This window comes from Octopus bimaculoides, chromosome 11, assembly GCF_046866305.1.
Source record: "Octopus bimaculoides isolate indiv1 chromosome 11, ASM4686630v1, whole genome shotgun sequence".
Classification (NCBI taxonomy): domain Eukaryota; kingdom Metazoa; phylum Mollusca; class Cephalopoda; order Octopoda; family Octopodidae; genus Octopus; species Octopus bimaculoides.
In genome coordinates this window covers 44966453-44992183 of record NC_142938.1, presented here as the reverse complement: position 1 = coordinate 44992183, position 25731 = coordinate 44966453, and the positions used below count along the sequence as shown (strand labels likewise).

Genomic DNA, 25731 nt, shown 5'->3' with positions numbered 1-25731 from the left:
GAAACATGGGCTGTTGAAAGAAATGAAGCCAGTATGCTTCACTGGATGTGCAGTGTCAGTGTGCATGTTTGATAGAGTGTAAGCATCTTGAGAGAAAAGTTAGGCATAAGATGCATCAGATGTGGTGTGCAAGGGAGATGAATGCACTGGTATAGTCATGTGATGTGTATGGTTGAAGACAGCTGTGTAAAGAAGTGCCGATCCCTAACTGTGGAGGGAACCTGTGGTAGAGGTAGACCCAGGAAGATATGGGATGAGGTGGTGAAGCATGATCTCCAAACTTTGGGCCTCACAGAGGCAATGACTAGTGACTGAGACCTTTGGCAATATACTGTGGGTGAGAAGACCCATCAAGCCAAATGAAATCATAGTCGTGGCTGATGCTGGTGTCACGTAACCGGCACCTGTGCAGGTGGCACATAAAAAGCACCTTCCGTGTGTTGAGGCTCACAGAGGCAAAGTGGTTGAGCTACATTCAAGTGTTGGGCCTCACAGAGGCAATAAACGAGACCTCTAGCATACCTTTGGCATTATGTTGTGCTTGAGAAGAAGACCCATCAAGCCAAGTAAAACCCATTATGTCAAGTAAAACTGTAGTCATGACAGATACTGGTGCCATGCACATAAAAGTGCCCATTACACTCTTGGAGCAGTTGGTGTTAGGAAAGGCATCCAGCCGTAGAAACTATGCCAAAACAGACTGGAGTATGGTGCAGCCTTCCAAATTGCCGGCCCTGGTTAAACTGACCAACCCATACCAGCATGGACAATGGATGTTAAGTGATGATGATGATGACCTGGATGGGACATCAGTCCATCACAAGATTACTCATTTTTGTCAGCTGAATGGATTGGAGCAATGTGAAATGAAATGTTTTGCTCAAGAACACAATGCATTGCCTGGTCTAGGAATCAAAATCACAATCTCACGATCATGAGTCCAACACCCTAACCACTAAGTCACAACACAAGTAATTGAAAGAAAGGCTAAGTTGCTTGGCAAGATTTGAAACCAGAATGTTAAGAACCAGAACTGCAAGGTATTGTCCAATGCTATGAAACTGAATAACTAACCATATGGCAGTCGAAACCTTTCTGTAAACACAGTGTGTTCTCATTGGCAGCTATTAGGCTTACAGTAAAAAGGGTAGCCACTAATGAAATATTCACCTAGTGATATGAAAAGATCAAAATTTGCAAACTCAGGCTGAAATACAAAATAGATGCAAAAATGTACAATGTTTTTCTACTCAAGAAGATCCATCCACCACAGCAGTGGTGCTGATGTCACATAAAAAGCACTTATACTGATGTCACATTAAAAGCACTGGAGCTGGTGTCACATAAAATGCATCCAGTAAACTCTGTGGAGTGGTTGGCATTAGGAAGGCATCCAGCCATGGAAACCATGTCAGAACAGAAAATGGAGGCTGGTGCAACCCTTGGCTTTACCAGCTCTGGTCAAACCATCAAACCTATGCCAGCATGGAAAATAGATGTTAAATGATGATATGTACATTCATACATGCAAATAATGGTAGTTTCTCAGGTCTGAACAACCTGCACAGATGATCTGTTTCATAGTGATTAAAATTAGGTGCTGCACATTAGCACATTCCCTTCATCAAATTGACATTACCTGTACAAGTGCAAGGTGTACCACATATCAGATGTCAAAGTGATTGCAGAGCAATATGAAATGAAATTGTTTTGATCAAGAACACAACACGCTGCTCGATTCAGGAATGCAACACCCCAACCACTAGGCCACATGCCTTCATATGCATGCAAATATATTGAAATTAACTTCAAGCACAAATGCATTTTATGTAAAAGGAAGGACTACATTGATTAAATCAACTTTGATATTTATTTTATCTAATCCAGAACAATAGGCACTGTCAGCCAGGCAGGTAACAAGCCTTAGTTGAATTCTCACTCTGTTATCTATCACTGAATATTATTGCTAGTTTGTTCATTTTTATATTCATATTTCCATGCTAGCAAAGCTGAGATGAATGCACTGCTGAGGCATTATTTACAGCCAGATACCCTTCCTATCACTAACTCTTATCTGTTTTCTACATAAGGGATCTCTCATTTCACCTCTTTGAGGAGAAATAACAACAGCATCAGCTCGTGATATTCAGAGAATATGTAAACACATACAAACACTGAGTTTCTTCTAGTTTTTTTTATCTACCACACCTATCCACAAGACTTTGATAGGCCCAGGCATATAGAAGGGGTGCTATGCAGTAAGAGGTGCTATGCAGTAAGAGATGCTATTCAGTAGAGGTGCTATGCAGTAGAACTGAATCTGAAACTACACGGGTGGGAAGAAACTTCTTTTCTTATATTCATTATGTCTACTTAGAATCATCAAAATAATGGAATCAGTAGTCCATATGCAACTGTAAGACAACTTGCCCAAAAATAATCTCAAATTAAGCACTTTATCTTCTGAGTAGTACAATCTGTCTCACCACACTATCCCAGACAGAACAGTTACTTGGAGTTACTTGGACATAAGTCAAGAAACATTTAACAATCCTGGACATCGATACAACTTTAGATAAAATGGACTATGCTAAGCTGAAATTCAAAGAACTGTAGAGAAGCCAGTTGCAGAGCTATTTACATCTATATGTATCAAGTGTGCTTTCTGGTTTTTCACCTATCAATGTATCAGATTCACAAGGTCCTATACTTAATCCGCTTCTATTTTCAGCTTTTACAGATAACTAGCAGTGCCTATATATTGATAACTCTACAGTATCTTCACCAATAGAATCAACAGAGGAGTTTAACCTTACAGTAGATATCCTGACCAGATATTTCAACACAAAAGAAAGACTGAAATGACTGATGGTTGGTATTTAAATCAACAAGGAGTGCAAAAATAGTGTTCCCCAGACTAAATGGTGAAATAAACCTCAATTAATGCACCGCGTGTAGCATATTGGTTATAAAAATGAAATTCGAAGTTGTTATTATCAGCAGTAATCTATAATGGAATGAACAAACAGCTAATTTGAGCAACAAATCCTTGGAATATCATAAAAATTACAAACAAATTGCATATAAATGAAAAATAAAGGCTCACAGAATCAATGCAGTCAATGAAATTATGACTAAGAAGAAACGTAGTTTCAATGTTTTGCATGGAAACATGTTGCATGTGTAGTACATTACAAAATACACATAAATCATACAAAACTAACCAAGAGTTCTAGTATCTCCTGTACATGCACTGTTGATAGAATAGCTGACTTAACAGAAAATCCCTGTATTCACCACCAAATACTGGAACAATCCTCCAGAAGTTGCAGTTGCAATCCTTTTTGTCAATTGATCTCCAAAATTCAAGAGCTGAATCACTAAATATCTTTGCCACTCCCTATGAACTACAATAAGCTGTAGATCAATCCATTAGATTTCTTTCAAAGCCAAACACTTAATGATGTTATCATTATTCATAAATGTGTTTATAAAACTTTATAGCATCTAAGCCAGTTTTGCCATTTACAAACTCTACATTATACAGTGTTACATCTGATTCATAAGACTTTATTTCAGTAAAAGCATTTTATCAGATAAAACAAATTTTGAACCTTATAATTTGACTATGTGTATGGTGTTTCTCACTTTATGCATACTGTGGACCTGTCAGTCCACAATATGATACGACTCTGAAATATCTTGATTAATATGAACTAAAATTAATTATTTTTTATATTAACCTTGATGATGAGATTGTTCTTATTTTGCTAACTAATAGCACACACTTGTTAAAATGATTTGATTATGGAATCAAAATTAAGTACTTCAAACTCAGTTATTAGTAATATTTAGTACAGCTACAGAATATACTTCTGTATCATGGAGGATTACATGGTGGAAGATCATTAATAAAATGAAAATTGCTAATTTATATTACAAAATACATATGGCTTAATATTCCCCATGTGTGTAACAACTAGAATGAAAATTAAGAGTCCTGGTAGCAGGATATGTAATGCCAGTGGCCAGATATGAATCTTTAACTTCTTGATTGGCTGTCCAATATCCAGTCAACTAGGATATCCAAACTATCATATATAATATGTAACCCATTATAAAACAAAAACTGGTGATTTACTAGCTGTGAATAATAAAAGCCATTGTAAAAGACTGGATGACCAAATATATTGAATAAAGAAAAGTGGATGCAAGAATATTTTTTTAAACTCTTATTATTGATACTCAAAACCAATCCTTTTGTTTTTTAACATTAACCCTTCAGCATTTAAACCAGCCATATCCACTCAGAATATTCTGTTTTATGTTCAAACCAGCTAGATTTGGCATCTCATATCTACCCTACAATATCATGCTAAAAATAAACAATCACATTACTGAAATCTCAAAGCTATGAGATTAATTCAAAACAATTTGATTAATTCAAAACAATGTGAATAAATAAATATCATATCTGATAGGATAACCTGAATGCGAAAGGGTTAAGCATGATGTAACACAGAAACAAAAATTGTCATGCTCTGAAAATTTAAAGATGTTCAGAAAATAATGGGCTACATTTCTAAAATTTAGCTTACACTATATAAAGAAAGAAATTCATTTGTCTTTGACAAAATAATAGAAGATACTGATGAAATTGGGACAGTTATTAAAAATACTGCCTAAATTCTCTAAACGTTTGACAGTATTCAAGATAAAGCCTTTTAAGTGAAAGATAAAGCACATCCTTGTAAACTGGCTCAAATATCAGGCTGAATATTAACCAGAGTCCTTGAACTTTCCTAGTATTCTTTCTTTGAATATATAACATTAACTCTACACATCTTTCATACATGCTTTCACGCTCCTAACTGACACTAATTCTGTTTTAATTTCCATAGACCTATTGTTCTGCCCAAGCTGCTTTATTATAAATTTGAGGTGTTCATTTTTGTGAATCCTTAGTGGTTAATAAAGAAATCATTACTATTATTATGAGTAAGGCAGCAAGCTGGTAGAATCACTGAGCAAGATGCTTAATGGCATTTTGTCTTTTGGGGGTCAATAAAATAGTACCAGTTGAGCACTGGGGGTCGATATAATTGATTTATCCACTTCCTGAAAATTGCTGGCCTTATGTCAAAATTTGAAACCATTATTATTATTATTAGTTTTTCTTCTATTAATTTTGTTACCATGTTTTGCCAAGTGTATTCCTGACACCTAGGGCAAAGATACTTACTGTATACATTGATAGGCCATTAAAATAAACCCACCAGATTGTCCATTTACAAAACCAAATAAAGTTATGTAGAAAAAATTATCTACATGGATGATAATCGGTCTCACAGAAGCAATGCTCTTCTCAATATGTATGACACAGCACTTAGAACAATCTTTTGCAATTCTTGCAGGGATGGTAAGTCAGAGATCATTCTCAAATAATTTTCAGTTCCTTTTTTTATCATTCCTAGTGCTCTTACAATCACTGGTATTGTAAGCACCTTAAGATGCTACATTTTTTTGATTTCAATGAGCAAATCTTTATATTTTCTGAGATTGTCAAATTCTTTTGCTGAAACATAATGATCACATGGGATACTCATGTCGATCAATAAACAGACATTATTATTTTGATCTTTTACAACAATATCCAGTTTATTACCTTTGATGGTTCTGTTTGTACGTGCTGGAAAGTCAAAAAAATCATTACATTTTTTCCCTCAGTTACAACCTGTTTTGATTTTATAAAGCCAATATATTAACCAATGTAGATATTAGTCAATTCTGTCAAGTCTTGACTTATACTCTTCTGGTGCTAAAACTTTGACCTTATCATTGCAGATTTGGCACTTTGGATTCACTCTCTTTTTCATAACATTGGTTTCATAGTTCCTGGTCATTAAGCTTTGATCTTGAACAACTAAAATTAAGCCTTCATTCTCTGTCTTAGCTTTGTAGCCACTGATGGATATATTTCTGGATAATGTCAGCTTGTTTGCTATGGGCCACATATTTGCCATGCAGAGATTTCTGCTCCCGCCTACCAGCCAATTGTTCATGCATATTTTTGTTTGCCATTAATTTTACTTTTTTTGCAATAACAGTTGCCACAATTCCCCCAGACTGTTCAGCCTGGGTATCATTCATGAAATCAATAACAAAGGTTTTGCTCTCCTTCAAGGCAGAATGAAGCTTCTTATGCCTTTCATGATTTTCAATGTGTTTTAGCATCCAATTGTTAGTTGTTTCAAGATATTTGGCCAGTCCAAATGTAGTGGTTGTGTAAGAAAGTTCAAAATGGATCAAGCTTTGACCTCTTGAGCTCTAGGAAGGTAAAGATAATGCAAGTATTTTATTACAAGTCAGCAGCTTATGAATTCTTCTATCAATTTTCTTTATTTCATTGACATACCAGTTCAATATATTGAATCTGTAAATAACAACTGGAACTGCTAAGGAATTTATGGCTAACACCTTATGGGCATTTAGCTCAGATTTCGGAACTGCTCAAACTCTCCTATTACATTTCTTCCTGATCTTCTCTTTCATGCTTGCATACATTATTATTATTATTGTTGTTGTTGTTGTTGTTGTTGTTGTTGTTGTTGTTGTTGTTGTTGTCATTATTATTATTATTATTATTAATATTATTGTTGTTATTACTATTATTGGTAGTAAGCTGGCAGAATCATTAGAACATTGGGAAAAATGTTTAGTGACAGTTCACGCATCTTTTATGTTCTAAGTTCAAATTCAGCCAAGGTCAACTTTGCCTTTTATACTTTCAGGGTCGATAAATTAAGTACCACTGAAACACTGGAGGTTGATATAATCAACTAGTTCCCTCCTCCAAAATTTTAGGCCTTGTTCCTTTAGTAAAAAAGGATTATTATTGTCATTAAAGGCAGTAAGCTGGCAGAATCATTAGAACATTGGAAGACATGCTTAGTGACATTTCATCCATCTTTTATGTTCTAAGTTCAAATTCAGCCAAGGTCAACTTTGCCTTTCATCCTTTCAGAGTTGATAAAATAAGTACCAGTTGAGTACTGGGGTCAGTATAATCAACTAGCCCCTTCCCCCAAAATTTCTGGCCTTGTGTCTATAAAAGAAAGGATTATTATTATTATTATTGTTTTTTCTTATTATTATTATAAAGGCAGTGAGCTGGCAAAATTGTTAGCATGCCAGCATTTCTTCCAGCTTTATGTTCTGATTCAAGTCTCACCAAGGTTGACTTTACCCTTCATCCTTTCAGACACATTAAATAAAATAAGTACCAGTTGAATGCTGGGGTTGAAGTAATCAACTTGCCCCTCCACCAAAATTTCTGGCCTTGTGCCAATTGTTGAAAGAATTGTTATTATATTTTTATTAGGATGGTGAATTTTAGAATTAATATTTTTCCAGTTTCTCACATTCTGAGTTGAAATACAGCCAAGGTCAACCTTACCTTTCATCTCTTCAGAGTCAATAAAATAAAGTACCAGCCAAGTGCAAAGGGAGTTGACATTATTGACTAATGCTCTCCCTTCAAAATTTCTGTCCATGTCCCTAAATCAGAAACAATTATTACACACCTCTGTCATATAGCATAGAGTTTAAATTAAAAAATTAATTTATTCTAACAAAGCATTTCATCATGTGAACGCATTGTGAGTAATTAAAATAAAAGGGTAGTCCAAATACACATAAATATGCCTAACCTACACACTGATATACACATGTAAATTCTATAGCTTGATCGTCATCATCATCATCATCATCATCATCATCGTTTAACGTCCGCTTTCCATGCTAGCATGGGTTGGATGATTTGACTGAGGACTGGTGAACCAGATGGCTACACCCAGGATCCAATCTGATTTGGCAGAGTTTCTACAGCTGGATGCCCTTCCTAACGCCAACCACTCCGAGAGTGTAGTGGGTACTTTTACGTGCCACCAGCACGAAGGCCAGTCAGGAGGTACTGGCAATGGCCACGCTCAAAATGGTGTATTTTACGTGCCACCTGCACAGGAGCCAGTCCAGTGGAACTGGCAACAAACTAGCTTAATTAACTCTTTAGCATTCAGATTACTGTCAGATGTAATGCTTATTTATTCACATTGTTTTGAATTCTTTTACTTGTTTCAGTCATTAGACTGCAGCCATGCAAAACGTTTATTGAATGTACTTATTTTTTTAAAGCCTGCTACTTATTCTATCAGTCTCTTTTGCCAAACCACTACATAACAAGTATGTAAACACACCAACACTGGTTGTCAAGTGGTGGTCAGGGACAAACACAAACACATAAAACAAAACAGGAAAATGGAAATAATTTGCTATTATTTATTCTCCATTAAATGTGTTTCTTTTGCTAATAGGAATTACAAAGGTTTACACATTATATAGACATATAAAGAATTTCTAATAGGAGAATAAATAATACCAAATTATTTCCATTTTCCAGTTTTGTTATTCAACAACACTGCAAATAATATTTCCATAATTCTCCATTTTAATGTGTTCAATTTACATACAACAGTAACTATGGATACATATTGATTATAATAATGGAATAAGCAGATGTGCTTCAAGAAGAAACAGCTGGGATTTACCCTAACTACCTATATAATATTATACACACACACACACACACAATGGACTTTTATCAGTTTCTGTCTACCAAAGCCATTCACAAAGCTTTAATTAGCCTGAGACTATATTGGAAGACATTTGCCCAAGGTGCCACACAGTGATATTGAACCCGAAACCATGTGGTTGGGAAGCAAGCTTCTTACCACACAGCCACACATGCATTTATAATTAATGATGCATTATTTGTAGCTTTGAGATTTTGATGATGTAATTGTTTATTTTCAGAATGATATTATGGGGTAGATGTGAGAGGCTAAAAAGCAGGCCAGTTTGTACATAAAATAGGTAGAATATTTGGGTCAAATCTGGCTAGTTTAAATGCCAAAGAGTTAAAGTAATATTATCAACTTTTCTTCTCCTCATACATAATGCACCAATGTAAGAAAAAGTTGCTTTTATTCAAATAGTAAAGGAAACTACTTCACACATCAACGGTTATTGTTGTTAACTCCAGGCTAGCCATGAGTAAGTAGACTTATAATGAAAAACATTCCAGCTATGACCATTCTAAGTTCAAGCTATTGTTGCTGGTGGTTGTGTTGGTACTGAAGGGGTGTGTGTGTGTGTGTGTGTATGTATCAGGATATATGCATGTTTGTGTATGTATATGTATGCATGTATTGTGATTATAATTTCTCAAATTAACTCAGCCTTTGGGATAAGAAGAAAGTGAATTTTTAAATTGTTAAAATTTATCCAAGTTTCTGAAAGGGTAAAATTACAGACATATTCTAGAATAAACAGTAATACTTTACAATTTCTGTAAGTGTGAAATTCCGTAACTGGAGGTATAACTGTAATGCAGCAGATGCATGTATATACATATACACAGTTTTACATAAATAGTTGAGTAAACGAGTGCTAATTGAGCCAAGTGGAAGAAATCCACTGAAGAAGAAGACCAAAGAAAATATGGGAAGAAATGGTGAAAGATGATTCAATAGGTTGATCCTTACAAATAGAATAAGAAAAGACTGCAGCAACTGGCAAGAGCCTGTACTAGAAAAAGACCTGCACAACCGATTTAAACATGAGAAGTAAAATGATAAACATTAAGAGACAATACTGTAGTTAACATTTATTAAAAAAATATCAGTAAAACAAGAAAATATAATGGTAAAAAGATATAACATTACTTAAATATGGAGGATAAAAAGCTTACTGGACATGAATGGCATTGTCTTTCCTATTCATGAATAATGATTCACTCCAGCTGATGTAATTCTTTTGTTATATTTCTAATTACACCTAAATTTACATATACTAGCGTTTAGACACAAGGGGGGCTGTGTGGTAAGAAATTTGCATCCCAACCACATAATTCCAGGTTTGATCCCACTACATGGTACCTGGGACAAATGTCTTCTACTATGGACCTGGGCTGACAAAAGCCTTGTGAGCAGATTTGGTAGACAGAAGCTGAAAGCTCGTTGTATGTGTGTGTGTGTGTCTTTGTGTTTGTCCTCCACCCAACCATTTGGTTGCTGGTGTTGGTTTATTTACATCCCTGTAACCCAGTGGCTTGCCAAAGAGACCAATGGAATAAGTACCAGGCTTTAAAAAATAAGTACTTGGATTTGTTCAAGTAAACCCTTTGAGATGGTGCCCCAACATGGCCACAAGTAAAAGATACCTAGTTGCTGCGACACAGATTATACAAACCTTTGACATGTATTCATTTTAATGACTAGCTTCAATCAACAGATCAGTATTCCAAATATACCCAACCTCTTTATAGTTGAGGCCTACACTGTGCACTCAAGATATGTTGTGCTTTTTTTAACTCTGCAGCCCCACTGCTTTTGGACTGTTTGTCGTAGCAAACCTATTATTAAAGGCATCCCAACCATGACCATCCTGTCCATTTCCTAGTCACAATGTATTCAGAGCCACATTATCTAACATGTGCATTTTTTTCTAAGATAGTAGAAAGTCATTTCAGAGAGATTTGGATGCTATTTCCAAAAGATTGAACAACCAAGTACAGGCCTCTTTGATTGTTCATTTGTATGATTAAGTTCTTGTGATGATTACAAAGGATATGGGCAAAGTGAACTCAGTCCAAGTAACAGCTGCTGTTCTTATACACTTGCTGTGCATCCCATTACTGTATTTAGAGCAAATGAAGTAATGTTACTATTTGTGTTTATATATGCTTTATATATCTTCCAGACTGAGTGAGAGCATAAAACAAAAGCATATTGTAAAATTCAGTTGATCTATTTTGGGAAATGGGTGCCAAATCTGCTGGGAGTGTTAACTACAAAAGATTAGAGTTCTACACAAAAAAGAACGATTATCTCTAATCTGTTTAATGCTTTGGAGCATAGGGCTAAAAATTTATTTTAAAGTTGAAATAGTATCGTAGCTTTGTGACTCATATTCAAACTGAAAGCAAGCCAGATGATCTTACTCAATAAGGTCTCATGGGCTTAAATTGGTTTTTGCTAGGTTAACTCTAAGGCCCTTCGATTCTAGACCTTGCTTCCATATTTGAAACTTCTTTTCTAGCTCTGGTAATAATTCATGACAGCAATATTATTATTTTGTCTGTGTGTGTCTGTATGTAAGCATATACACAAACACACATTTCTCAACAGGATTGTTAGAGTCACTTAGTTAACTTATTAAGATACATCATCATTATCATTTAACATCTGCTTTCCATCCTGGCATGGGTTGGACAGTTTGACTGAGAACTGGCAAGCCAGGAGGCTGCACCAAGCTCCTATCTGATTTGGCAAGGTTTCTACAGCTGGACGCCCTTCCTAGTGCCAACCACGCCAGGAGTATAGTGGGTGCTTTTTACGTGCCATTGGCATGAGAGCCAGTCAGGCAACACTGGCCACAATCAAATTGTGCTTTTTACATGCCATCAGCATGGGTGCCATTCAGGTAGCACTGGTATCAGCCATGCTCAAATGATGCTTTTTAAGTGCCAGTGGCATGTGTGCCAGTCAGGTGGTACTGGCATCGGCCAAACTATTAAGAATAAAAAATTTCTTATTTTCAAATAAATTAATTAAATGTTTTTAATGATCATGTTGGGAAATTTATGTTTACCTCTTTACATATATATGTATCATTATACATTGCCTATTCAAAAATGAGAGTCTTGGCCAGAAGTATTTTCCAGTTTTATTACCAACTTCATTAGTTGTAGCATTTGTCGCTGTAACATTTGTTGTTCTTTGAGTTGTTGTTGTTGCAACTCAACTAGACCCTCTAACAAGTTTTCCATAATTTCACGGATTTTTTTGTAAAATATGCACAACAAAAATGTTTGTTAGTCCTCTGTCAAGTTTTTAATTTCTCCATGTGAAAAATTTCTTAACGTCATACACATGAATTATTTTCTTGTGAAAAAAAATTTTCTTTTTGTTCAATGTTGTCCGTGTGAATTGTTTATATCCTTGTTGCCACTGTTATAATGTGGATCCTGGTCCACTTGAATGTTGTTGTTGGCACTGTAATATTCTTGTTGCCACTATTATGTTGTGGCAGTATTCTGCATCTTACATTTCTTTGACTCATCTATCATGCTATCACTGATAGCTCCGCAAGACAATGACTTTGAAACATCTACCTTGACGGTAAGTCGAGCTCATATACATCGCGTAACTGACACTGACTCCAACTAAGAACTCCTACAATGATTCTACTACTACTGACCTCCTACAACTGACTATCTGACTTTATAGTGGCTGCTTCATACCACTTTGTCACATGGGAAGGGGAGTACCATTTTCACTATAACAGATTATTATGACTTTCTTATTCTTAAATCATATGCCAAAGTCAAAAGCAAGTCACAAGACAAAAGCCCTTGAATTCACAAATAGTGATCACAATAGTGATCAGAGTGTTTCTTGAGGCCAACATTCCTTTCTACAAACTCAGTAATCCAAATTTGAGAAATCCCTTTGATTCTATCAATAAATTACTGTCATCTCAACCTACATGCCAAAAATACGTCGATATGCTTAGTGCAAACACAGTTGAAAATCACAAGAGCTGCCTGGCTGATAAAAATTTTTTTTTTAATGTTGATGTAAGTGAGATTGATGACAAAAAAAATCGTTAATGTACTTATTTGTTCAGTTAAAAATCCTCAAAAAACGTTCTTAATAGAATGTTTGCTACTCAAATCAGCTCTAACTGCTGCAGTCATCACTCAGATCATCAATGATTCGCTAAGTATGGCAGTTCCAAGAGAAAAGTTCCTCCTACAGTTATCTCATGCAGCTTGGTATAGCGTGGCTGCTGGAAAAACATTGCAAGTTACATAATATAAGCTCTTCCATGTAACCCACTTCTCACACTTATTGCACAACTGTGCTCTAAAAATAAAGGTGTTCTATCCTGCAGTTGTTTGTTACCATCATGGTTGCTACTGTAAAAAAACACTACCCAAAGCAATTCAAAACAATCCAATATCCCAATCAGCCAATTATGACCAAGTAGGGTAGTTGGGTGGATGCCTACAATTACTATGTCAAAAACCTTGTAGAGAGTTTTAAGAGCAAAGATATTTTGGTGCAGGGAGTGAAAGAAGCTGTACAAAATCAGGACCAACCTCACCCAAATCTGTTCAAACTATCTGCAGTTGAAAGAGATGAGTTTAAAAGCTGAGTCAATGACCCATGTTGCATCATGAATTACATTGATTTAGATTCAATAAAAACCAAATCAATTTGATAATTCAACTAATGAACTCCAAAGTTTCACCCGCAGAATATGCAGACCTGATACAATGCTATGTGACATTAGCTACTGTAGAACATTGTTTTTCAATGCTGCAAAAAATCCTTGTAAAAGACAGGAATTTTTTGCCCACAAATAAAGCATTATATCATATTGTACTATAATAAATTTCTACAGGCATGGCTTTGTGGTAAGAAGCTTGCTTCCCAACCACATGGTTCCAGGTTCAGTCCTACTGCATGGCACCTTGGGCAAGTATCTTCTATTATAGCCTTGGGCCAACCAAAGCCTTGTGAGTGGATTTGGTAGATGGAAACTGAAAGAAGCCATGGTATATATGTATATATTTGTGTCTATGTTTGTTCCCCACCATCACTTGACAACCAATGTTGGTGTGCTTATGACCCCGTAACTTAGCGCTTTGACAAAAGAGACTGATAGGATAAGTACTAGGCTTACAAAGAATAAGTCCTGGGGTTGATTTGTTCAACTAAAAGTGGTGCTCCAGCATGGCCACAGTCAATGACAAGTAAAAAACAAGTAAAAAAATAAAAGAATACAATAATCCCTCGCCATATCGCGGTTTATTATTTAAGCTTACGTCGCTTATAAAAAAAGAATTATTCAGTACAGTATTGTTTCTACTTCTTGGATTTTCACCGATTGCAGGGGGTTTTGGAACGTAACACCTGCGATAGTCAAGGGATTACTGTAATAGCTTTTTTAGAAATTGTTTTAATAATATTCATATATCATTCAGTAATGTAAACTAGAGTGAACTCCCAAATGTTTATGGATTTATTAACAATAATAAGGTTAAAATAGGGTTAAAATCTGTCAATAAAGTTGAAAAATAGGGATAAAACATAATGAAAATACAAGTAAAATCAAGTAATTTTTAAGGTTAAGAAAAATTGCTCTAATAATTTCTTATATTGGGACAAGGCTCCAGAATTATATGGAGAAATATAATTGAGTGAATCGGATCCTAACATACCATGGTTATTTATAAATCAACAACTGATGAATGTGATCTTGCAATGTAAAGAGATTATGACTTCAATAACTTTCAGACAATTTATCTACCGAGTAAGTAATATTAGTAACAGCAGCAGCAGTCCATCTATAGTGAGATAATATAGTTAAGTGGTTCCCAAAAATTTTAATGAATTTTTCCAAAGACAATAGACTTCTGAAAGGTCTATCTACTAAACAAATCAACTTTATTAACGGTCCCGTTTTCCCCACTTTCATCTCCCAATACAACCTTTTAAAAATTTGAACATATCTCTCAGACCCCTAGTAACATTTGAGAGGATCCCATGTGGAAACCACTGATATAGTTACATAAATGAAAGTCAAAACCATAATATTTATAATCGCGGAAGGCTATGAACTTGGTATGAAAAGAGACAACTACATGAATAATTTTTATCACAGAGCAACATTACAAATATATACAATGAATATATTAAAATGAACACAATATCTGGTATAATAAAATGGCTCCTTGACAAAAACAATTTCTTGCATCTTTTTGTTTGTTCAGAAAAATTACAAAAAATAGTTGTAATATGGCCAGGGGTCACTACACTGACCCCTGACCTAATTGCCCTTGTAAGTTACGCTAGTGAGTTAAAAAAAAAATACAAAAAAACTCTCGTGCAAAATGCACTTTAGATGAGAACACAAATGCAATTTGAACATAAATTACTTTTATTATTCATGAATAACACCAGTATTTCAAACACCCTCATCGCTCAATCACCCAGTATAAGAGGCTGGAAGAATGGCAGAACTAGTAAGGTTGTAATCATGAAAATCTAAGAATCAGTCAACCCCAAACCCACCTTTTTTTTTTTCAAATAGTGATCACTGTTGAGTTGCGGCATAAGCTCAAAGGCACAGTTCTTGGGGCCCTATGTTACTGGATACTGGATGGTTTCTGTGTTGAAGCTCCTAGGAGCTTGTTCACAGGTCCTTTTCTACTAGTACAATTCATTTGTCATGTGTGGTGCAACACTTCGACAGTTGTGGTTAATAGTAACAGACAGGGTCAAATTTTGCAGGAAGCTCCCTCCAGTGTGCGTCAAGCCTGTTCTTGAAGGCATTGACTGATGGAGCTGCGACCACACTGTTTGGCAGACTGTTCCAGGTGGCGGTCACACGCTGTAGGAAAAAGCAGCTTCTAATGTTGAGCTTGCAGTGTGATATTTCCAATTTCAGGCTGTGTCCTCACGTATTTCTGCCTTGGAAGTAGTTGAATTGAGGGCAGTTGGTCAGGTACAGGTTGTGCATATACTTATACATGTTGATCATATCCCCAATGTTCGAGACTAGGCAGGTTTAGTGCAGCCAAGCGCTCTAGGTATGGCTTTTCTTTCTAGGATGCAATGAGTTTGGTGGCATGCCTCTGAACATCCTCCAACTCGCAACATTGCCTTAAGCCAGGGTTGCCAAACTGTGTGTTCATATTCAAGAATCTGGCAAACTAGAGACTTGTACAGCTGGACGAAGACAACAGGAGTGATGAAGTCAAATGATCGTCGGATGACTCCAAGGATTTGATTTGCTTTTGCAGTTGCTTGATTTATGTGATTCATGAAGGTCAGCTCTTTGTCGATCAAGACGCCAAGATCCCCCTCCACCTCACTTTCTGCTAGCTCCACCACAGTCCGTTCCACCTGTGCATCCTGGCCTCTCATGTAGTATTTCTTGTTCGTCTTCGGGTTCCCCACTCTCAAGATGGAACACTTCTCAGGATGGAACCACATTTGCCAGTTCGCTGGCCACTAGTGAAGGCGATCAGGTCGTGTTGCAGTATTGCCATGGTCACATCAACGTCATTCCTTGCAAAGATCTTTGTGTCGTCAGCAAATAACCTGACGTGGCTCTGGACATGCCAAGGCAAATCGTTTATAAACATGAGAAACTGTATTGGGCCAATGACACTGCCTTGTGGGATGCCACTTGTCACTTCTCCCCTCTCTGACTTCATACCATTGACACAGACTCATTGTGACCAGTGGCTCAAGAAGTCCCGGATTCAGTGAAAAACATTTCCCTTGATACCATGAGCTTCTACTTTGGCTACAAGCCTACGATGTGGGACGCTGTCAAATACTTTCATGTAATCCATGTAGATTGCATCGTCTCCTCCCACTGCATCCAAGACCTCTGTCCAGATGTCAAGAACGTCAAGCAGTTGTGTCACACATGATCTCTCCTTTGTGAACCCATGCTGTTCTTGGTTGATGAGGTCATTTCGTCGCAGGTGTTAAATCATGTGCTCACGAACAAGCACCTCCATCACCTTGCACAGTACACAGGTCAAGCTTACTGGCCTGTAGTTGTTGACTGCAAAACGGCTCCCTTTCTTGAATATGGGGGTCATGTTAGCAGTTCTCCACTCATCTGGGATTTTGCTTGTCTCCACTGATTTTCTGTAGACAATTGAGATTGGCAGAGTGAGTACATCCGGAAGTACGCAAAATGTGTGGGTTTTGGCGAATCACTGTTCAAGGCAATCAGAGCAGAAGCAAATCAAAGGGAACAGGAATCTGGCCTCCATTGGTATTGTCCCAAACCATGCAATAAGCTAGCCAGGAAGTTCCTCCTTAGATTTGGCATGATGGAAGATAGAATGAACTCTCTTGAGAGTGAAATGAAGGAAATGAAGAACAGGCTTCAAAAGACTGAAGTGGGAAAATTTCCACTTAAGATGGCAGAAGCAGTGAAGACATTGTGAGTGGTAGGAGTTGCAGCAAATCAAACGTCAGGAGCAGATATTAGTAAAAATGACATTGAGAAATTGATGGAGAAGAAAGCTAGAGAGCAAAAAGAGGAGTTGGAAGACAGAGCATGAAGGAGAAAAAATTTGGTCATATTTGGACTGGATGAACCAACTATGGAAGATAAAGAGAAAAGAAGACAGGAAGATGTTGGCATTGTAAAGAAGTTCATGGAAGAGACTGACTGCTTGGATAGCCTGCATGACCCAAAAGATGTCCGCAGACTTGGAAACCTTGTAGTAGCAAAAACAAAAGCAAAGAATCCTAGACCACTGAGGCTTTTGTTCTCCAACCAACACTCCAGGGATGAAGTTCTCCAAGCTTTCTGGAAAGTTAAGAAAGCAGCAAAAAAAAAAACAAGATGAAGAGGATGAACCCAAGCTGATCAGAAACGTCAGTGCGAGAAAAGACATGACACCCTCAGAGAGGAAAGAGGAAGAAGCATTGTTCAAGGAGTTCAAAGAGAAACAAGATCAGGCTAAGCAATCGGGGGACGACACAGCGAAGTGGGTGCGCAGAAATGGCAAAGTGGTGAACATTGGGAAATACTGGAAGCCACCACGAGAGGAGGAGGGCAATCAGACAGAATAAACGTTGATCTATGTATGCTGTGGTTTACTGTCAATAAGTAAATACTATACGGCACCAGTGCATTGCTTTGCTAGGAGGGGAAGGTGGTTTTTCGATTTCGCAAAAATCTCATCATTCAGGACCAATTTCCAAATAAACTGACAAGATTTTGCTCGATTACAAGATACTCATAATTTTTTTTCATCTATGTAACTAATATATAAATGCATTCGTAATCTAAGAAAATAATTATAAAGTTTAGAGGAGATTAAAAGGATTCACGCTTGAGTAAGTACCCCCAAAAGATACAAATAAATAGTAAGGGCCTGCACAGCCCTAATCAGCCTAAACTGCATTATTTAGATTAGTTGAACTCTGAAGGCAACACCAAGCTTCAGCAATATAAAAGATACTGTAAAATTTACGTCTTGCACGTTATTATTCAGTTCCGGGCCAGCCCTGATGAAGCAGACTAATAGCAAAGGTGTTCCAACCACGATCACTCTGCCTTTTTTGCAGTTTGTGGCTACACTCCTCATTATGTCCTTGCTTGATTTATGATGGTAGAGTGTAATTAGGTGGCTGTTTGGTTATATTTCTAGCAGGTCGAGTAACTACGTAAAAGTCACCGCGTTAGATTAAGAGGTCTGCTATATTTGTTCAAGGTGAAAACCTCGACTTTAACTTTCTCGGTCACAAAAACAAACTCATTAATATTACATACACGTCACATATATACATATAAATGAAAGAATTGTTACAATAAACAAAAACTAAGGACTTCATATTGCTTAGTGCTTTGTTTAAATGTCAGCGGCGTTGACCACTTAACCTTTTCTTTGTTTTGTAAATGGTAAGTTGTCGGCCGAGGTCATTAAATTAATTCTACAGCTCCCTTTGTCCCATACAAAATGTTTTCTTCACACATAAAACATCAAAAGAGAGCAGCTTCCTTAGCTATGAGAAACTTGTTATTTACATTCATATAAATAATAATACTTACAGGTGAAACACTAATATGGCGTGATGATTGTAAAGGTACTTTAACATTCTGGTATTTCAACAATCTGAAACAATTCTGAAGGCATTTTCTGCCAAAGTAGCTAGTCATGATGGAAGCGTTCAATGTATCCTTATTTTTCCCCCTGAGGTGTTTTACTTTCTTTGCTGTTTCTCAATGCTGCTTTACAAAAACAAAACAACAACATCTACAGGACGAGATCATTTACAGTACACTAAATATGTACAGAACTGTGAGTTTCATAGAATATGTGTAGCTATGACGTTTTACGCTAGTTATACAATAAATTTGTGTGTGTGCGAATTTAAGCAAAATTTGTGATGTAGTACTCATACGCGTACAGATTCTGACTGGGAAAGAAATTCGGCATCATAGTTGGGGAAAAAAGAAAAGAAAAGAGATGAAAACTATTGTATTTCTGCGGCATGGGAAATTGTTATAGAGAGTACCTTCTCCAGGGTTAAGTTGCAATTGAAGAAAAAGAAAACGAACCTATTCGCTCTCGAAGAGAGATGGTTGTTTTGTTTTATCGAAGGAAAAGGATTGCCCGCGCGTGGTTTGGTAAACTGTTTCAGGGGCAACCGTAACCAGGATTTATTTTCAGAGCGAACCACAGTTCCATGCTTCTATTATCCTTCGCAGTTTGCTGGCGGTCAATGCCTTCCTTAAAAGAGAATTTCTGATCCAAACGAATACTTGAAAACAGGATTCTTGCCCCAATCGTTCCTTGCCTTTAAGAAGGATTTGCCTTGAACGTGTGTATATATATATATATATATATATATATATATATAGTATACACACCCTGACTCAAACGTTACAAATATACATGCTGATGTACATATATATAAGCAGGGAAAATAATTTTGCTGTGTTCTTTAATTTATACTTCTTCCTTTTCGGTGTATCTTAAAGATTTTCTTTTGATATTTCCTTCCTTGGTTCTATAATATTAACGGAGGTTGTTGTCATTGGAAGCGAATTGCAAAACAGATCACCATTATTATTACTATATTATTATTAAGGTAACTTACTTGAAAAATTTCTGTTATTATTTTTTTCGTTTCCTTCTTTACAAACTTTATTACATTTCATCTAACTCACGAAATATTTTTAATATCGAAAGAATTAAGATTAAAAAAAAAAAACACATTTTTTGTGTAAAAGAACCCCGAAAGACGACGAACTTCCTGGTTTGACTCTTGTTCCAAATACTATTGCTTTATTCAATGCATGGATTGCACTTTAACAAAACCATTCTAGTCAATTATATATTGGAACAATGTTTAGAAAATGAGTACCTCCAATCTATTTGTACACGTGTGAGTACACACATTTATTTGTATGTAAGTTCTCAACTTCAAAAGCTATATACATATGTATAATTCCAATATATATCATTATATGTGGGTGTATAGATAACATACGAATGTGTGCGTAGAATAACTAGCCCATTGGTCTGAAAAACTGTCTTCAAAGTACTATTTGCTTGGATCCTTTGTCTGAATTAGCTAAACTATGGCTCAGGAACCTGTCGTCCTGAACGTATACGATATGGTAAGTAATCAATAGTTTATTATTTAGCAACAGCTAAGTTTCTATTTTATTGTTACATATTTCCTTTCATTTTAGTTCTCCTTTTTCCATTGCTCTGTTCCATATGTGTTTTTATCGGAAATAAAGAGAGATTGAGCATAGTTGTGCGAAAGAGAGAATTAAGAGTTAAGCGAGTTTTATAATCTTCTTCCCTATTCGCTCACAATGTTATGTTTTGTACTTCTTTCTAACTATGTGTCTCTTTCGTAACAACCACCTTGCTGTTATTTATTCCCAATTTCCTGCAAAGTTTCTTCTCCATAAATTTAGGAATTAAGTTGTCTAATTACATCTATTATTAGTATTTGTGTGTGTGTTTATATATATATATATATATATATATATATATATATGACAATTTTCTAAGAAGGTTCGGTTAGAAGGGCTAACTAGATTATTCTTGAATGTATGCCTCCATTGACGGGGAGTGGGAAGAATATAGATATCCCAACATACAAGCAATGTTCGTGTATCTAAAAACTACTTGAAACTTGTCAGCTGTCGTCCTTTCCGGACTATGAACCATTCGTAACTCATTTGTTTCATCTTCTTTCCAGCCCCCACTTTTTTTTTAATAACAAATCTCCCATTTTCAGTACTAGCTTAGTTTTACCTCCTTTTATGCCTGATTCTGAATTTGGCAATCTTTACATGGATATTGAAAAATGCTACTACCATATGCGTATCTTTCGTGTGTGTGTCTATGCGCGCGCACGTGTGTATATGTGTGTGTATGCGTGTGTATTTATACATGTTTGTATAAATATATAAGTACATTTGTGTGTGCGTGAGTATATATGTAATTATGTATATGTGCGTGTGTCTAATGTATATATAATGTATGAATATAACTTTGTGTGTATGTGTACATATTTATGTATAAGTACATATTTATGTTCATGTGTACATATTTATGTATACATATATGCTCATGTGTATGTGCATGTACATGCACGTATCCATGCATGTATATGCACATATCGATGCGTGTATATATGCATACATATGCTTATATATATATTTATGCTTATGTGTGTGTATGCATATACGTGTGCCTATTAATGTATGTATATAATGTGTAATACCTATATGTCTATATATATGTCTATGTATTTGTGTGTGTATATATATATATATATGCATGTATATATCTGTGTGTATATATGCATGTATATACATATTTGTGTCTATGTATATGTGTGTGTATGTGTATGTGTGTATATATATGTATATGTATGTATGTGTATATATATGTATATGTATGTATGTGTATATATATGTATATGTATGTATGTGTATATATATATATATGTATGTATGTGTATATATATATATATGTATGTATATGTATACATATGTATGTATGTATATGTATACATATGTATGTATGTATGTATATGTATACATATGTATGTCTGTATGTATGTATATGTATACATATGTATGTATGTCTATATATACATGTATATGTACATATGTATATATATATATATATATATGTATATATATATACATGTATATGTACATATGTATATATATATATGTATATATATATACATGTATATGTACATATGTATATATATATATGTATATATATATATACATGTATATGTACATATGTATATATATATATATATACATGTATATGTACGTATGAATATATATACATGTATATGTACATATGTATATATATATGTGTGTATATATATATACATGTATATGTACATATGTATATATATATATATATATATATATACATGTATATGTACGTATGAATATATATACATGTATATGTACGTATGTATATATATACATGTATATGTACGTATGTATATATATACATGTATATGTACGTATGTATATATATACATGTATATGTACGTATGTATATATACATGTATATGTACGTATGTATATATATACATGTATATGTACGTATGTATATATATACATGTGTATATATACATATATATATATATATATATGTATATATATATACATGTATATGTACGTATATGTTTATACATGTATATGTACGTATGTGTGTGTATACATGTATATGTACGTATGTGTGTGTATACATGTATATGTACGTATGTGTGTGTATACATGTATATGTACGTATGTGTTTATATACATGTATATGTACGTATGTGTTTATATACATGTATATGTATGTATGTGTGTATACATGTATATGTATGTGTGTGTGTATGCATGTATGTGTGTGTGTATACATGTATATGTATGTATGTGTGTGTATACATGTATGTGTGTGTATATATGTATGTATGTGTGTGTATTCATGTGTATGTGTGTATATATATGTATATGTATGTGTGTGTGCGTACATATATATGTATGTATGTGTGTGCGTACATATATATGTAAGTTGATTTGGTAGACGGAAACTGAAGCAAACCTGTTTTGTGTTTGTATATTTATATATATATATTTTTTTTTTCTACAATCTACACACCCTTGGTTTTTTATCTCATGAAAGGTAAATCTTTACATATATATATGTGTGTGTGTGTGTATATATATGTGTGTGTGTTTGTGTGTATAAATGTCTGTATATATGTATATATATATATATATAGGTATATGTGCATATATATGTATATGTGTATATACATGTATATCTGTATATATATGTATATGTATATATATATATATATATGTGTGTATATACATGTATATGTGTATATATATGTATATGTGTATGTATATATATATATGTATATATACATGTGTATGTATATATACATGTATATGTGTATGTATATATACATGTATATGTGTATATATATATATGTGTATGTATATATGTGTATGTATATATACATGTGTATGTATATATACATGTGTATGTATATATATATGTGTATGTATATATACATGTATATGTGTGTGTATATATACATGTATATGTGTGTATATATACATGTATATGTGTGCGTATATATATGTATATGTGTGCGTATATATATGTATATGTGTGCGTATATATATGTATATGCGTGCGTATATATATGTATATGCGTGCGTATATATATGTATATGTGTGCGTATATATATGTATATGTGTGCGTATATATATGTATATGTGTGCGTATATATATATGTATATGTGTATATATGTATGTGTATATATATCTATATATGTATGTGTATATATATATATATGTATATATATATTTATGTATATATATATATGTATGTATATGTATATGTGATAAGTGTGTATGTGTGTGTGTATATATATATATATATATATATATATATATATAGTAGTGGGGGTGGGTGGGTGCGCTGAAAGTGTAGCTGCTAGAATAAGAATACCCTGGGCAAAATTCAGAGAGCTCTTACCTCTGCCGGCGACAATGGGACTCTTGCTCAGAGTAAAAGGCAGACTGTATGATGCATGTGTACGAACAGCCTTGCTACATGGCAGTGAAACATGGGCCTTGACTGCTGAGTACATGCGTAAGCTTGCAAGGAATGAAGCCAGTATGCTCCGATGGATGAGTAATGTCAGTGTGCATACCCGACAGAGTGTAAGTATCTTGAGAGAAAAGTTGAACCTAAGAAGCATCAGTTGTGGTGTGCAAGGGAGACGATTGCTCTGGTATGGACATGTGGCGAGAATGGATGATGATAGCTGTGTGAAAAAGTGCCACACCCTAGTGGTTGAGGAAACCTGTGGAAGAGGCAGGCCCAAGAAGACCTGGGATGAGGTGGTGAAGCACGACCTCCGAACTTTAGGCCTCACCGAGGCAATGACTTCTGACCAAGACCTTTGGAAATACGCTGTGCGTGAGAAGACCCGGCAAGCCAAGTGAAACCAAAATCCAAGGCCTCTGCCAGGGCCAGGGATAGAGCAAAATCCAAGGCCTTGCCAGGGATGTAGCCAGCCCACTTATGCGTAACATTTGTTCTTTGGATACTAAACTCGGCTTGCGAAGACCTGTTGAGGCAAGTGAAATCGAAATCGAAATCAAACTAAATTTGTAGACTGGCACCCATGCCAACGTCTTCATTGAACACTAAACTTGGCTTGCGAAGACCTGTTGGGGCAAGCGAAAGCGAAATCGTGATGGCACCAGTACCAGTAACTCACTAAGAGCACTGTCTGAGCGTGATCGTTGCCAGAGCACGTAAATAGCAGCACCATTTGAGCATGACCGTTACCAACGTCGCCTTCCTGGCACGTGAAAAGACATTCGAGCGAGTTCTTTGCCAGTCCCGGTGGACTGGCTCCTGTGCAGGTGGCACCTAAAATACACCATTTCGAGTGTGGCCATTGCCAGTACACCCTGACTGGCCTTCGTGTCGGTGGCACGTAAAAGCACCCACTACACTCTCTGAGTGGTTGGCGTTAGGAAGGGCATCCAGTTGTAGAAACTCTGCCAAATCAGATTGGAGCCTGGTGTAGCCATCTGGTTTCACCAGTCCTCAGTCAAATTGTCCAACCCATGCTAGCATGGAAAGTGGACGTTAAACGATGATGATGATGATATATATATATATATATACACGAGGGGTGTATGAAAAGTCTTGAGCCTCAAAAAAAAACAAAACACAGTACAAGGCTTTTGATGATTTATTTTTCAACATAGTCCCCCCTCGATGGTTGAACACTTTTTCCAGCAGTGCTGAAGTGCCATTATCCTGGCGTGAAGGAACTCTTTTGTTTGAGACTCCAAGAAACTTCTTACTGCATCTATGACGTCATTGTCACTGGCAAAATGGTGAGCAGCCAGGGCTTTTTTCATTTTTGGGAATAGATGAAAGTCAGAGGGGGCTAAGTCTGGTGAATAAGGTGGATGGGGAACAAATTCGTATCCACAATCACGAATTGTTGCCATGGCAACCACTTAGGTGTGGGCTGGAGCATTGTCGTGATGAAAAACGATTCCTCTGGTGAGCATTCCTGGCTTTTTTTCTTTGATTGCTTCTCGGAGGCATTTCAGTAGCTCATAATAATACAGCCCTATCACAGTGTGACCCTTTTCAAGGTAATTGATCAGCAAGACACCTTGAGAATTCAAAAAAACTGACGCCATGACCTTGCCACCTGAAGGAATGACCCTGGCCTTCTTTGGGGTAGAAGATGTGTGCTTCCACTGCTTTGATTATTCTTTGGTTTCAGGCTGGTAGTGATGAACCCAACTTTCGTCCATAGTAATGAAATGTGCAAGAAAATTCTCTTCATTGCTCGTGGACAAAGTGCACCTGGTGCATTTCTGTTCAGGAGTCAAAAGGCAAGCGACCCACCTTGCAGAAACCTTTGAGAACCCAAGTTCTTTTGTTACAATGTTGTCTGCTCTTTCAGTTGAGCTGCCCAGTCTCTCGGCTATCTGACATGATATTCGACGATCTTGCATTATCATACCAAGA

General features: G+C 35.8%; 2 protein-coding genes across 4 annotated transcripts in view; one reads left to right on the top strand and one right to left on the bottom strand.

Moving 5' to 3' along the window:
- Positions 1–19511, bottom strand: part of LOC106879837 (2-oxoisovalerate dehydrogenase subunit alpha, mitochondrial) — a 34688-nt gene extending 15177 nt beyond the window's left edge. The window contains exon 1 of one of the 3 annotated variants that reach the window (XM_089359930.1): positions 19225–19511. Coding sequence is in view for 1 of the 3 variants with exons in the window: in XM_014929542.3 (XP_014785028.1) it covers positions 18715–18822 (108 nt within the window). In the remaining 2 variants the exon portion in view is untranslated. Of the gene's footprint in view, positions 1–7456; positions 7553–18714; positions 18993–19224 lie in introns of those variants that run through there. The other 2 variants (XM_014929542.3, XM_052971768.2) reach the window with 2 other exon arrangements.
- A 594-nt stretch (positions 19512–20105) lies between these two features.
- LOC106881186 (deubiquitinase DESI2) overlaps positions 20106–25731 on the top strand; it is a 59191-nt gene continuing 53565 nt past the window's right edge. Inside the window, exon 1 of the mRNA XM_089359931.1 lies at positions 20106–20289. Coding sequence (XP_089216057.1) covers positions 20251–20289 — 39 coding nt within the window. The 5' untranslated portion in view covers positions 20106–20250. The remainder of the gene's footprint in view (positions 20290–25731) is intronic.